Source organism: Pipistrellus kuhlii, unplaced genomic scaffold (assembly GCF_014108245.1).
Source record: "Pipistrellus kuhlii isolate mPipKuh1 unplaced genomic scaffold, mPipKuh1.p scaffold_m20_p_23, whole genome shotgun sequence".
Classification (NCBI taxonomy): domain Eukaryota; kingdom Metazoa; phylum Chordata; class Mammalia; order Chiroptera; family Vespertilionidae; genus Pipistrellus; species Pipistrellus kuhlii.
This window is the reverse complement of record NW_023425522.1, coordinates 8,181,091-8,193,916: the sequence shown is the minus strand read 5'-3', so window position 1 is coordinate 8,193,916 and position 12,826 is coordinate 8,181,091. Positions and strand designations below refer to the sequence as shown.

The 12,826-nt window shown below is 59.3% G+C and overlaps 1 protein-coding gene across 4 annotated transcripts; it reads left to right on the top strand.

The window, feature by feature from the left end:
- The first annotated feature begins 246 nt into the window (after positions 1-246).
- ARHGEF15 (Rho guanine nucleotide exchange factor 15) lies at positions 247-12,826 on the top strand. Of its 4 annotated transcripts, none has more exons than XM_045586536.1 (17): positions 247-388; positions 651-925; positions 2,313-2,950; positions 3,206-3,538; positions 3,780-3,834; positions 5,272-5,327; positions 5,426-5,637; positions 5,737-5,897; positions 6,023-6,175; positions 6,307-6,436; positions 8,521-8,595; positions 8,688-8,780; positions 8,872-9,032; positions 9,129-9,281; positions 9,422-9,504; positions 9,614-9,718; positions 10,722-12,826. In XM_045586536.1, the coding sequence occupies exons 3-17, from the start codon at positions 2,362-2,364 to the stop codon at positions 10,871-10,873; spliced, it is 2,511 nt and encodes an 836-aa protein (XP_045442492.1). In that variant the 5' UTR covers positions 247-388; positions 651-925; positions 2,313-2,361; the 3' UTR covers positions 10,874-12,826. The 4 variants fall into 4 exon arrangements, 3 of the variants coding, with proteins under 3 accessions (XP_045442492.1, XP_036308207.1, XP_036308206.1); XM_036452314.2 differs by having other exon boundaries at positions 250-388; positions 890-925; XR_006742528.1 differs by lacking the exon at positions 651-925 and having other exon boundaries at positions 251-388; positions 10,722-11,878; positions 11,999-12,826.

Here is a 12,826-nt window from a genome sequence, read left to right as displayed (position 1 = left end):
CCAGCCAATCGAAGCCTCCCAGGGGACCAGAGAGAAGGTGATTGGGAATGGGGAGCAGGCAGAGGGCCAGCAGTCATATCCTCCGGAGAGAGACAGATCTCAGGTCTTCTTCCCCACCTCCTCCCTCGCCCCTCTCCCTTCTCCACACACACACACACACACACACACACACACACACGCACACACACACACACTTACACACTCACGCCTGACACAATGGCCGGGTGGGGCTGAGGAACTGGCTTCCTCTGCTGAGATCCCAATCTGGGCCCTCGGTTCCCGCCCCAGAAACACAGGAACAGGCACTCGGAGACCTGGCCCCACACTCCTTGCTCCAAGGGGCAGGCAGGACAGGCTGAAAATAGAAACCACTTCCAAAAAGATAAAGGTAAATTCAGGGGGGGCCATTGCAGAGCTAGCGGGGGAGGTGGGGGACCGGGGGAGGGGCCCCTCGGTGTGAAACTGGGCCGGCTCCCCCCCCGGGGAGCAGGCTGGCAGCTAAGGTGACAGGCACCCGGGCGGGCGAGGTGTGGGAGAGGGTGGCAGACATGCCGCGAGGAGCGCACGCACCATCCCTGAGCTGATTCAGAGGTGACAGCCCAGCCCTGTGCCATTCCCACCCGTCCTCACCCACCCCTGTTCACCTCCAGCCCGGGAGCCCCCGTCTGCACAGCCACGCCGAAGGGACGCGCGCGCACACACACAGAACAGCCCGCTGTCCACCCCCGGGGTCAGCCTCTCCCCAGACCCTGTCCGCCTCAGAACCCCAGGACACGGGCCCATCGCGCCTTCCAGAGCCCCGGTGTGCGCATGTGGAGAGCGGAGTGGTTTGGGGGGGCGTCCGGTGGGAGGAGGATTTGATTCCTGTTTCCTGCTCCTACTCACTCAGCCCCAGGAGGTGACTGAGAGTGGAGAGGACTCCAGGGTAAGTGCTCCGCCCAATACCTGGCTCCCTGAGAGAGGCGGTGTGGGGGTGGGAACGGGAGTAAACAGTCAAGGAAGGTACCTGAGAAGGGCGGGATCCCCCGAGGGGGGCAACGCTGGGGAGGAGCTGGCCGGCCGGCCAGCCAGGCCACTGCCCGGGTCATTATGATAAGGGGCTTCCTGCCAGGACACAGAGGCCGAGGAGCTGCAAGGCTCACAGTCCACGGCCCAGGCCCCCACCCTGCCTCGTTTCTCAAGAACCCGATCTGGAGCCTGGGGTGGGGTCTCACTCTCTAGCTGACTTCTGATGGGAGTGGGGGTCACCCCCGTCTCCCAGCCCTGACCCTGCAGCCCTCTCAGGATCACAGCCTCCTTCCCGGAGGGAGGAAGTGGAGCTCAGGACCCCACGCTCTTGCCTTCACGCTGGTCTCCTCACCACCCTCAGGGGTCCCGGCGGGACCCAGGCTCCCACGGGGGCCTCTTTCTCTGCGCCCCGATGGCGGGATGGGGCAGGCAGGGGCAAGAGGATGGGGCAGGAGAGACCATGTCCGGGGCCTCCTGGTCTCTTGGGGTCAGAGGCTCCAGGAATCTTTACGGCAGGAAAAGGAGACTAAAAATAATCCGGAAAGGGAGAGTCCGGAGAGAGGAACTGGGAAATGGGGGGCGGAGGGCCAGTGGAGCAGGGAAATAGTGATGCGTCCCCACCGCCAGCATGAGCGTGTGTGTGCGCAGACGCTCACAGCGCGCACGTCCCCACGCAGAGAGCACGGAGCGCCTTCACCTGGCACCCTCTCCCCCCACACCCCGCACACGCACCAAGCTCTCCCACCCACACCACCGGGTAAGCACATAGCAAGTACACTCCCGAGACACGCCACACAACATGCCTTTCCTACAGCACTGGCAACAGCGCACACACACACAAACTACACTCACACACCTTCACACTCTCTCTCTGTGGACACACACACAATCCATCCAGCAGATGCGTTGTGGCTACACTGGCCAGCTAAATTCCCCTTCGCCATCCCCTTCTCCTGGACCCCCAGCCCCTGCCTTGGGTCTCTCCTGGGGCACCCCCACCCTGGCCTCACTGTCTCCTCCATGCAGACCCAGACTGCAGAAGCTCAAGGCCAGAGGGAAAGGGAGGCCGGGAGGGCCCAGGAAGGCTGCCGGGGAGGGGCCTCGGGAGCGAGAGGGATGAGAGGTGAGGAGAGAAGCCTGGAGATGAGAAGGAGAGGAAGTACAGCAGCCCTCCCTCCTGACTCCAAAGTCTTGGCTGATTTGCTGGCAAACATAGTTCTGCTTAGTGGCTTTGTCTGCCCAGGGCAGGCCAGGGGGTGCCAATGAGGGTCTCTTTCTCTCTCTTCTCCCTCCCTCTTCCTCAGGGGATGACTCCAGCAGAGCCCCCCACTCCTTTGAAAAGCTCAAAGGAAGATGTCAGACCCGTCTCTTCCTGTAGCGACACCCCCTACCCAGAAGCCCCCTCGGATCATCCGCCCACGCCCCCCGTCTCGACCTCGGGCTGCCCAGTCCCCGGGGCCCCCCCACAACGGCTCTTCTCCTCAAGAACCTTCCGGCACCTCCAATGATGCCCCGACCCCAATGTGCTCCCCCATCTTCTGGGAACCCCCCGCCCCTTCCCTCAAGCCCCCTGCCCTTCTGCCCCCTTCAGCCTCTAAAACCAGCCTGGACTCCCAGGCCTCCCCAGACTCCCCTCCCAGCACCCCCAGCCCGGTGTCCCGGCGCTCCGTCTCCCCGGAGCCTGCACCCAGGTCTCCAGTACCCCCACCCAAACCCTCGGGGTCACCCCGCGCGCCTCTGCCCCCGCCCCAGGACGGCCCTGCCTCGGCCCCCGGCACGGTGCGGAGACTGGCTGGCAAGTTTGAATGGGGGGCCGAGGACCGGGCCCAGGCTGCACACCCCGCGGAGCCAGCTCCCCAGGGGGGCGTGGATGTGAATGGGGAGAGAGAGACCCCGCGGGGCAGCCTCCGGAGAAGGGGATCCCAGGAGAACGGCGCGCCGGGTAAGCATTTCATGGGGCGAGGGTGGGCTCGATCCAGCTCATCTTGTCTTGTTTTCAGTGGTTGAAGGCTGGGTCCTTTCAGGGGCTTCCTTTTAAAAACTGGATTTCCGTATTTCTGGGAGTCTGAAGGGAGTCGGGGTTGAAGAGTAGGTGACGGGGCTGGGCCATGTTTCAGCTGCCGGGCAGGCTAAGGGGAAGGACCCTGGGCAGCGAGGGGCCGAGGGCCTTTTCCTTAGCACACCTCGTCTCCCACAGATGCCGCCCAGGCCTGCCCTCCCTGCTGCCCCTGTGTCTGCCACGTGGCCCGGCCGGGCCTGGAGCTCCGGTGGGTCCCTGTGGGGGGCCATGAGGACGGTCCCAAGGCCGTCTGCCGAGCCTCCCCGCTGCGGGCCTCCCGCTCCCGCCCCAACCCTCCCAGCAACAGTCTCCCCTCGGTGGTCCTCACGTCCTACCGCTCCACCGCCGAGCGCAAACTCCTGCCACCTCTCAAACCCCCAAAACCAACGCGGGTCAGGCAGGACCCCACCATCTCTGTGGACCCCCCTCAGCCTGATCTCCATGTGCCCTCTGAAGATGGAAGCCAAACAGGTACGGGGCCTGGGAGAGTGGGTCCTCTGGCTGGAAGGGGGAGGGATGGAGAGGTAGAGGTCTACAGATGAACAAACTACAACCCCCAATAGGCCCTGAGCTTGTTTCTCCACCACCTGCAGCTCTAGGGCTGCTGGGAGTTGTAGTTTTTATGGTAACAGTCTCTGGTGGGACAGGAGGCAGGAGTCCGGTGGGGATTCTGGGGATTTATTATTCTCTTCACTCCGGGCTCTCTCTCCAGGGGTCAGTCCAGATGAAGTCCCTCAGAATGATGCTCCAGCAACTGTGGAGGGCAGGTACCCACAACCCTCCCCGCCTTACTCCTACCTGAGGGCAGACTCTCTGCCGTCCTGCTAAGGCCCACCTCCACGAAGGTGGAGTGAAGGCGGCCCGGGCTCTAGAGACCAGCAGCCCTGGTTTCCAATCCCAGCGCTGTCCCCTGTCAGCTCTGTGACCTTCTGTAAGTCACTTAACCTTTCCGGGCCTCCGTCTCCTCATCTGTGAAATGGGGGTAAGCATACCAACCACATCATAGACTATAACATTGGTGAAGAACCGGTCCCTAGTAAGTGTTCTATTGTAGTTCCCCCACCTTAAGCCTCTATTGTAATTATTGTCTGCAAGTCTATTTGGCAACTACGGTAAGGCGACCAGACGTCCCCATTTTTAACAATTTGTCCAGCGTCCCGTGGCATTTTAAAAAAGTCCCAATTTTTAAAAAAAATCCCGCGAGACAAATTGTTAAAAATCGGGGACTGTTGTCACCTTAAACTAGGGACACCTTGTCTGGGCTTGTTAATGATCCTAGATTCCCCACCACTCTCAGAGCTCACCTGAGCCCATTCATTTATTCCACAAGCATTTACTGGTGTTAGCTCTCCTGGGGTTTTAGCTTGGGGGCATGGGTGTGTGGTAACCAGAACAGGAGGGACAGGGCTGCGGGGGAAGGGAAGGAGTGAGATTGGGTTTCCCAGGCTGAGTCTCCCTGAGACACAGAGGACATTTCAGATGGCGATTGCTACGGGAGAGGGCTGGGAAGATAAAGACCTGGACGTCTCTGGTACACAGTATTGGGACAACGGGAGTAGATGGAGCCCGCTGAGTCAGGGCCTCCCATACGACAGGCGCATAAGTATACCTGGGGTGCCAAAGCCGGTTTGGCTCAGTGGATAGAGCATCGGCCTGCGGACTGAAAGGTCCCAGGTTTGATTCCCCGGTCAAGGGTATGTATCTTAGTTGTGGGCACATTCCCAGTAGGGGGAGTGCAAGAGGCACCTAATCTATGATTCTCATCGATGTTTCTAGCTCTCTATCCCTCTCTCTTCCTCTCTGTACAAAATCAATAAAATATATTTATTTATTTTTTAAAAATATATTTTATTCATTTTGTACAGAGAGGAAGGGAGAGAGATAGAGAGTTAGAAACATCGATGAGAATCACAGATCAGCTGCCTCTTGCACTCCCCCTACTGGGAATATGCCCACAACCAAGGTACATGCCCTTAACCGGAATCGAACCTGGGCCCCTTCAGTCCCCAAGCCGATGCTCTATCCATTGAGCCAAACCAGCTTTGACAATAAGATATATTTAAAATATATATATACCTGGGGTTTGGTCTGGGGAGGCTCCAGGGCCTCCCGCACTCAACCTAACACTGTCACGTGAATGGCGCCCCTGGAGGTGTGCGGCAGGGTCGGCTCTGGGCGGACTCCGTCCCTTTTTCTGTCCACAGGGATGAGGGCCTGAAGGAGCTGAAGGAGCAGAACTGGGAGGTGCCGCTGCAGGATGGTGAGCCTCTGGGCCTGGGGCCCCCCCCGCTGTGGCCAGCAGGCCGGGGGAAGGGCTCCGGGGCCCTGGACTTCCCTCACGTGCCGGCTGCTCTCCAGAACCCCTGTACCAGACCTACCGCGCGGCCGTGCTGTCGGAGGAGCTGTGGGGGGTCAGCGCGGAGGGGAGCCCCTCTCCAGCGAGCCCCGGAGAAGCCCCCGCCTTCGCCCGGCTCCCTGGCCCTCGGAACACGCTGTGGCAGGAGCTGCCGGCCGTGCGGGCCAGCGGCCTCCTGGACACGCTCAGCGCCCAGGAGCGGCGCCTGCAGGAGGTGGCGTAGCGGGGGGCTGGCCCGGGGCAGGCGGGAGCGCGGCTGGGCCCTGGGCTGGCCGGGCACCGGTTCCACGTCCCCCCTGCCCTCCCTCCGCAGAGCCTGTTTGAGGTGGTGACCTCCGAGGCCTCCTACCTGCGCTCCCTGCAGCTGCTGACCGACACCTTTGTGCGGAGCCAGGCCCTCCGGGACACGCTCACCCCCCGGGACCACCACACCCTCTTCTCCAACGTGCAGAGGGTCCAGGAAGTCAGCGAGTGGTCAGTGGGGCCCTGCCCTCTGGGCGAACGGAGCGCCTCTTCACTTCCAGCCTGTCCCAGGGCCCCGGGCTCTCTGCCCCCCACCACCCTCCACCCCTCCTGACTGACTGCTCCCCACCCCTCAGGTTTCTGGAGGCGTTACTGTCCCGCGTGCGCTCTTCCCCCCACATCAACGACCTCTGTGACGTGGTGCATGTCCACGCCGTGGGCCCCTTCTCCGTGTACGTGGATTACGTGCGCAACCAGCAGTACCAGGAGGAGACCTACAGCCGCCTTATGTGAGCTCCAGGGCAGGGGCCAGGCCACAGCTGTGGGGGAAGGCCGGGGTGCAGGGTGGGGGGGTGTGGGCCAGGGCAGGCTGGGGGACCGGGCCTCCAGGCCCACTCCAGCGGCCCCGCTGCTCCTGCAGGGACACCAACGTGCGCTTCTCGGCGGAGCTGCGCCGGCTGCAGAGCCTCCCCAAGTGTGAGCGGCTCCCGCTGCCGTCCTTCCTGCTGCTGCCCTTCCAGCGCATCACGCGGCTCCGCATGTTACTGCAGGTACCGGGGCCCGGCCTCTCCTGCCCACCAACTCCCGGGGCCTCCTGCCCCGCCACCGCCACCCCCCCCCCCCCCCCCCCCCCCCCACGAACACGGGCTTCCCTAAATCAGACCCCGTCGGGGCCTCATAGTCCAGGACCCACCAAACTCTGCCTCGAGCTCCTCCACTGTCTCAGGGAGCGTGCTGGGGGCAGGAAATGGACCTCTGGCTGGAGGCAGGAGGTCTCGGCTTGCTCTGCCACCAGCCGGCTGACTGACCTTGGGCAAGTCCCTTTCTCTCTCTGGGCCTCGGAGGGAACGTGGTGGTCACCTCGGCGGAGCCTCTCACTGCATACCTTCCCAGTGGGGGTGGTATCACGCACAAGGAGGCAAAGTTCATTCTTTGGGAGGTAAAAAAAAAAATCTTAAACATTCCAATGGTTGTGGTACTTCAAAGGGCCCCGGTGCATGAAAGATGTACAGCATATCTGTGGTATTACATTTCTACAAAGGCTCCTTAGCGGGGTGATACTGAGTTAAAAAAATAACAGGTTGAGCCCTAGCTGGTTTGGCTCAGTGGGTAGAGCATCGGCCTGTGGACTGAAGGGTCTCAGGTTTGATTCGGAACAAGAGCAGATGCCCAGGGTGCTCGATCTCCAGCATGAGTTGGCCAGTCAATGATTCTCTCTCACCATTGATGTTTCTATCTCTCCCTCTCCCTTCCTCTCTGAAATCAATCATATATATATATATATATATATATATATATATATATTTAATATATTTTATTGATTTTTTACAGAGAGGAAGAGAGAGAGATAGTTAGAAACATCGATGAGAGAGAAACATCGGTCAGCTGTCTCCTGCACAGCCCCTACTGGGGATGTGCCTGCAACCAAGGTACATGCCCTTGACCAGAATCAAACCTGGGACCCTTCAGTCCGCAGGCCGACGCTCTATCCACTGAGTCAAACTGGTTTTGGCAAAAATATATTTTTAAAAAAGGTTGAGAAACTCTATGGCAGATTAGAAGCTTCTCCCTAAACCAGGTCGCTCAGTGTGGGGATGCCAATGAGAAGCGTTCCCAACTAGATGGGCAGTATTTTCATATCTCCCCAGTTTACTGGGTCTTCCTCAGCTTCTTACACCCCAACGCAGGCAAAATAATCACACGTCACCATAGCAATTAAACAGCCGTTGAGTGCTCTGTTCTTGGCATGGTTCTAATATAGAACCTACCCATGACTGTATGAGGGTAGGAAAGATGACTGATCCACTTTCCAGATGAGGAAACTGAGGCACAGAGAGGTTCAATCACTTGTCCAGGTCATCCGGATAATCACTGATGGAGACAAAGTTTACCGTATTTTTCGGACCATAAGACGCACCGGACCATAAGACGCACCAGTTTTTAGAGAAGGGAAATGAAGAAAAAAAGATTCTGAAACAAATAGTGTCCTAAAATATTTTATGTGCATTAAAACCCAACATCACAGTCATAAACACATGTAATCAACCCTGTAAAGTAAACAGCAGCATTTAGAACCATTTTAGAGCCGGGCAAGCACACAGAGACCACACAGAGCCGGGCAAGTAAAAAAACTTTTTTTTTAAAGTATATGTGTAGGCTATATTTGGACCATAAGACGCAGGGACTTTTCCCCCCCACTTCTGGGGGAAAAAAAGTGCGTCTTATGGTCCGAAAAATACGGTAATTCCAGGCACTCTAACCACTGTGCTTTACTGTTTTCACTGATAGTTGTGGCTGGTAATTATTAAAATAACAGCCACCTTCTTTCGGCACTTAGTATGCGCCAAGGACTATGTGAAGCACCTTACATATATTACGTTGCTGCATCCTCCATTGGTAGGCTAGGTGGGCACTGTCCCCAATTTACAGATGCAGAAACTGAGGCTCAGAGAGGCAACGTGACCTGCTCAGGGTTAGGCAGACAGTGAGCGGTGAGGTCTCTCGGCTTTGCTGAGGCTGGTTCCTCAGCCCTGCGAACCCCAACCCCCTGTGAGCCCTGCGAGCATCCTGCCAAGCCCCTCTGAGCCCCAGGGCCGCCAGGCAGGGCCCAGTCACCCTTCCTCCTTGTCCTCAGAACATCCTCCACCAGACAGAGGAGGGGTCCAGCCGCCAGGAGAACGCCCAGAAGGCCCTGGGTGCCATCAGCAAGGTGGGCTGCGGAGGCCCGGGGAGGCGGGGAGGGGGTCGGGGAGAAGGGAGGGTGGGAGGGAATGGGGGTGAGTGACTCCCTCCCTCACCCAGATCATCGAGCGCTGCAGTGCTGAGGTGGGGCGCATGAAGCAGACAGAGGAGCTGATCCGGCTCACGCAGAGGCTGCGCTTCCACAAAGTCAAGGTCAGCCCCCGTCCAGACTCCCCGCGCCCCCCCCCCGCCCCCCCGCGGTGTTCTGCGAAGAAGCCAGAACCTCCTCCCTGCTTCCTCCCAGGCCCTGCCCCTGGTCTCCTGGTCGAGGCGCCTGGAGCTGCAGGGGGAGCTGACGGAGTTAGGGTGCCGGAGAGGGGGCATGCTCTTCACCTCGCGCCCCCGCTTCACCCCCCTCTGCCTGCTGCTCTTTAGTGACCTGCTGCTCATCACGCAGCCCAAGAGGTGGGTCCCAGGGAGGGCGGGAGCCCAGGCAGGGGTGAGGAGGAGGAGTCCGGCGGGACTTCTGCCCTCCGTCTGAACGCCCTCTTCCCTGGGCAGTGGGCAGCGGCTGCAGGTGCTGGACTACGCCCATCGCTCCCTGGTCCAGGCCCAGCAGGTTCCGGACCCATCTGGACCCCCTACGTTCCGCCTCTCCCTTCTCAGCAACCACCAGGGCCGCCCCACCCAGCGGCTGCTCCAGGCTTCCTCCCTGTGAGTTGTGTCTCCTAACGGGACCCTGATCTGACCTCTCAGCGCCTACCACCCCCTCCCCAGTCTCTCTCCTCCGTGGCCCCTGCCTCACCCCCAGCAGGATCTCCTGGGCCAACGGGAACCCTCCCTTGTCCCACCAGATCAGACATGCAGCGCTGGCTGGGAGCCTTCCCCACCCCTGGCCCCCTCCCCTGCTCCCCAGACACCATCTATGAGGACTGTGGTGAGTAACCCCTGGAGGGAGAGGGAGGGAAAAGTGAACCTGAAGGGGAAATATGGGTGAGAAGCTAAATAACCTTGATCCTGCGGTAATGTCACCCCACCCCCACCAGAATGTTCCCAGGATACCTGTTCAGAGCCTTCTACACCAGTCAAGACTGAGGGACCGAGTCCGGAGTCCAGGGCTGCCCCCAAGAACCTACACAAGAGCCCTGAAGGTGAGAGATTCTTCTGTTTCTTTATTTTTATTTTTTTATTTTTAAAAATATATTTTATTCATTTTTTACAGAGAGGAAGGGAGAGAAAGAGAGCCAGAAACATCGATGAGAGAGAAACATTGACCAGCTGCCTCCTGCACCCCCCCCACCAGGGATGTGCCCGCAACCAGGGTACATGCCCTTGTCCGGAATCGAGCCTGGGACCCTTCAGTCCGCAGGCCGACGCTCTATCCACTGAGCCAAACTGGTTTCGGCAGATTCTTCTATTTCTTCACTCAGTAAATGCTTACCAAGCACCTGGGAGCTGCCGCTCGCTCTTCTCGGCTCTGTGAACCGAGCACACGGATATTCCTGTGTGCAGAGCCCGCATTCTAGGGGAGGAGAAACAAGAGAGAATAAACAAGATAAAAAGTAAATGGCATGCAGTGCGCCTGAAGGTGCCGAGTCTGTGACAAAAGGAAAGGGCAGCAGAGTCAGGGAGGGCAGGGGTGGCGGGGGTGGGTGGGTGACCAGTTTAAACTGGGAGGTTAGGTGGACCTCAGCGAGGAGGCACCATGTGTGTCAGCCATGACCGGATGGAGCTGAGGCTCTTGGGCCCGGGGCATCCAGAGGAAGAATGTCCCAGTCGGAGCCGGAGTCAGCGGCAGGCACTGTGGGTGGTGTGTTTAGGAAACAGGAAGGAGACGTGTGTGGCTCAGGGGAGCGAGGAGAAGGGAGAGAAGCAGGTGGGGTCAGAGAGATCACAGGGACCAGGTCATGTGGGTCCTCAGAGATCCCTGCAGGGGTTCTGGCTTCCGCTCTGAGTGGGATGAGCAGCCACGGCAGGGCTTGACAGAGAAGTGACCCTGACCTGACCCTCTCTGGTGATATTGTCACCTCCACCTCCAATGGCCTTTCTACCAATGCTCACCATGACCCTCAGACACTAGACCCCATGGTGCCTCCTTTCCCTCCTGACCTGCCCCTTTTCCCGGCTCCCCTGGGGCCCTCTCTCTCTCTCCAGGGTGGCTGAAGGGGCTTCCCGGGGCCTTCCCTGCCCAGCTGGTGTGTGAAGTCACAGGGGAACATGAGAGGAGGAGGCACCTGCGCCAGCACCAGAGGCTCCTTGAGGCTGTTGGACCCTCTTCAGCAACCCCCAGTGCCCCCCAATCCTAATGCATGCTGGGGAGGGCGCGCAGGCTGGCAGGACAGCTGGCAGCGTGGCACCGAGAGGACAAAGCTCATCTATCTATTGGATTCGCTGTCAAGTGGAAATACTACCTCTAGTGGCAACCAATAGGGACCAAGCTTCGGGACAAGGCAGCCAATGAAATCAGGACGGTCGGAGCCCAGGCAACGAGGGAGAATGAGGCTGGTCTGAGTGTGTTGCCAGTGGAGACAGAGGCTTAGAGCAGAGCTGGCTCACCTGGACCCAAGAGATCAGCAGTGACTCTCTTTGGTTCTATAGCAACCACCAGCCCTGCCCTTTGAACCTAAGAAGTATTAGATTTCATTCTCAGGGTGTTTCCTGTGTCCTCTCAAGCCAAATTTTCTTTTCTAGAAGAATCCAGAGTGTGTTTCTCGGAGAATGTGTGTGTGTGTGTATCTGCTGAGTGGTGTGTGTGTGTGTGTGTGTGTGTGTGTGTGTGTATCTGCTGAGTGTGTGTGTGTGTGTGTGTGTGTGTGTCTGCTGAGTGTGTATGTGTGCGATCTTGCCTCCTCCCAGATGACTGACTGCCCCGTTCTCCCCTCGGCCCCCGTTTTAACTATTATTCTCTCGGAGAAAGACCGCAGCCTGAGAGCCAGAGGAGAAGGAGCTGGATGTGGCTTGGCAGCCGGAGGCCAGAGCCGGGGCGAGAGCCCTGGGATCTGGCTCTCTTGGGGGCCGGAGTCCCTGACACTGGAGGGTGATGTTCTGGAGCAGACAAGCAGCCTGGCGGAGCAGCCCCAGGGGCTTGTGAAGATGGCCAGTGACTGGGGTGCGAGGGCCCCCGAAGCCCACCAGCCCTTCTCCTCGCCCCAAAGCGTGGCATCTGTGATCTTTGCTGGGAAAGCCCCCAACTGAACTGTAATCAGTGTCCAGCCGTGGCCTCGGACCCCAGGACACGGAAGCTGTGGATCAGGGGCCAGCTGAGGAGCTTCTGGGCTTTCCTGCCTTCATCCCGGTCCTCTCACAGAGACGTGGGGCCAAGCAGTGGGCAGAGAATGGAGGGCGTCTTCTTCTGGATGAGAAATTGCCCCCGTGCGAGGCCAGGAGGAGGCGAGGGACTGACAGAGGAGCAGACAGTGGCCGGCGGCGAGTGGGGCCCGGGCCTGGCACAGGCCTCTGAGCGAGGCCTCTGCACCTTCCCTTCACTCACGCACAGACACTTGCCCGGGACAGAAGCCGCCACGCTGACCACGGGAGGCGCAGGGACTGTCAGAGACGCAGAGGGAGAACGGCGCTGGCATTGGCGTGTCTGTGACTTAGGAGATTCGCCGGGCACAGGGCCTGGCATATGAGAAACCTTCAATAAATGCTGGGGGCTGTACTGAGGTTCTCTGGGGGGCTGTGTGCTTAAGGGAGCCGTGGTTTCCCGGTGTGGCTCTGTGAGGTGGGTGGGGCTGGCTGGAAAGGGATTCTTCCAGAGCAGTCAGTTCTGCTGGGAACTGGGCTTGGAGACGAGGCACAGGCTCCAGCGTGTCGGCCCACGCACCCCTGCCCGGGGACCCAGGGCTGCGGTGGCGGGGCGTTTGCAGGTGGCGGGAGGTGGGGGGCTCCTGCAGGGTCGGGGAGAAGATAGGGCAGCGCCAGGAATGGCTGGGGCTCCAGGGGCGGATGGAGGTGCGAGGAGCAGGATGAAGAGGGCAGTCAGCAATAAAGGTCTTTCCCGACCAGCCAAGCAGCCCTGGGTTTAATCCAATCAGTTCCACACCTGTTTCCCGAGTGCCTCCTATGTGCCAGGCACTGTTCTAAGATCCGGGGACACAGAGATGAAGAACACAAGGGCCCTGTCCTCCAGGAGCCTCCATTCTGGGTTATGGGCCAGGTGGGAAGAACGAGTCCCAATTGTGAACAATTTAATGAGCAAGATAAAGGCAGGTGGCAGCTATGGAGAAAATACAGCAAGGGCTGTGATACAGAATACT

What these genes read in the sequence shown, in the direction of transcription:
- ARHGEF15 (XM_045586536.1), top strand. Translation starts at nt 2,362, where the DNA reads ATGTCAGACCCGTCTCTTCCTGTAGCGACACCCCCTACCCAGAAGCCC. An exon ending in GTCCAGGAAGTCAGCGAGTG is followed by an intron (nt 5,898 to 6,022) that starts GTCAGTGGGGCC and finishes CCCACCCCTCAG; the next exon opens with GTTTCTGGAGGCGTTACTGT. An exon ending in CTGCTCCAGGCTTCCTCCCT is followed by an intron (nt 9,282 to 9,421) that starts GTGAGTTGTGTC and finishes TTGTCCCACCAG; the next exon opens with ATCAGACATGCAGCGCTGGC.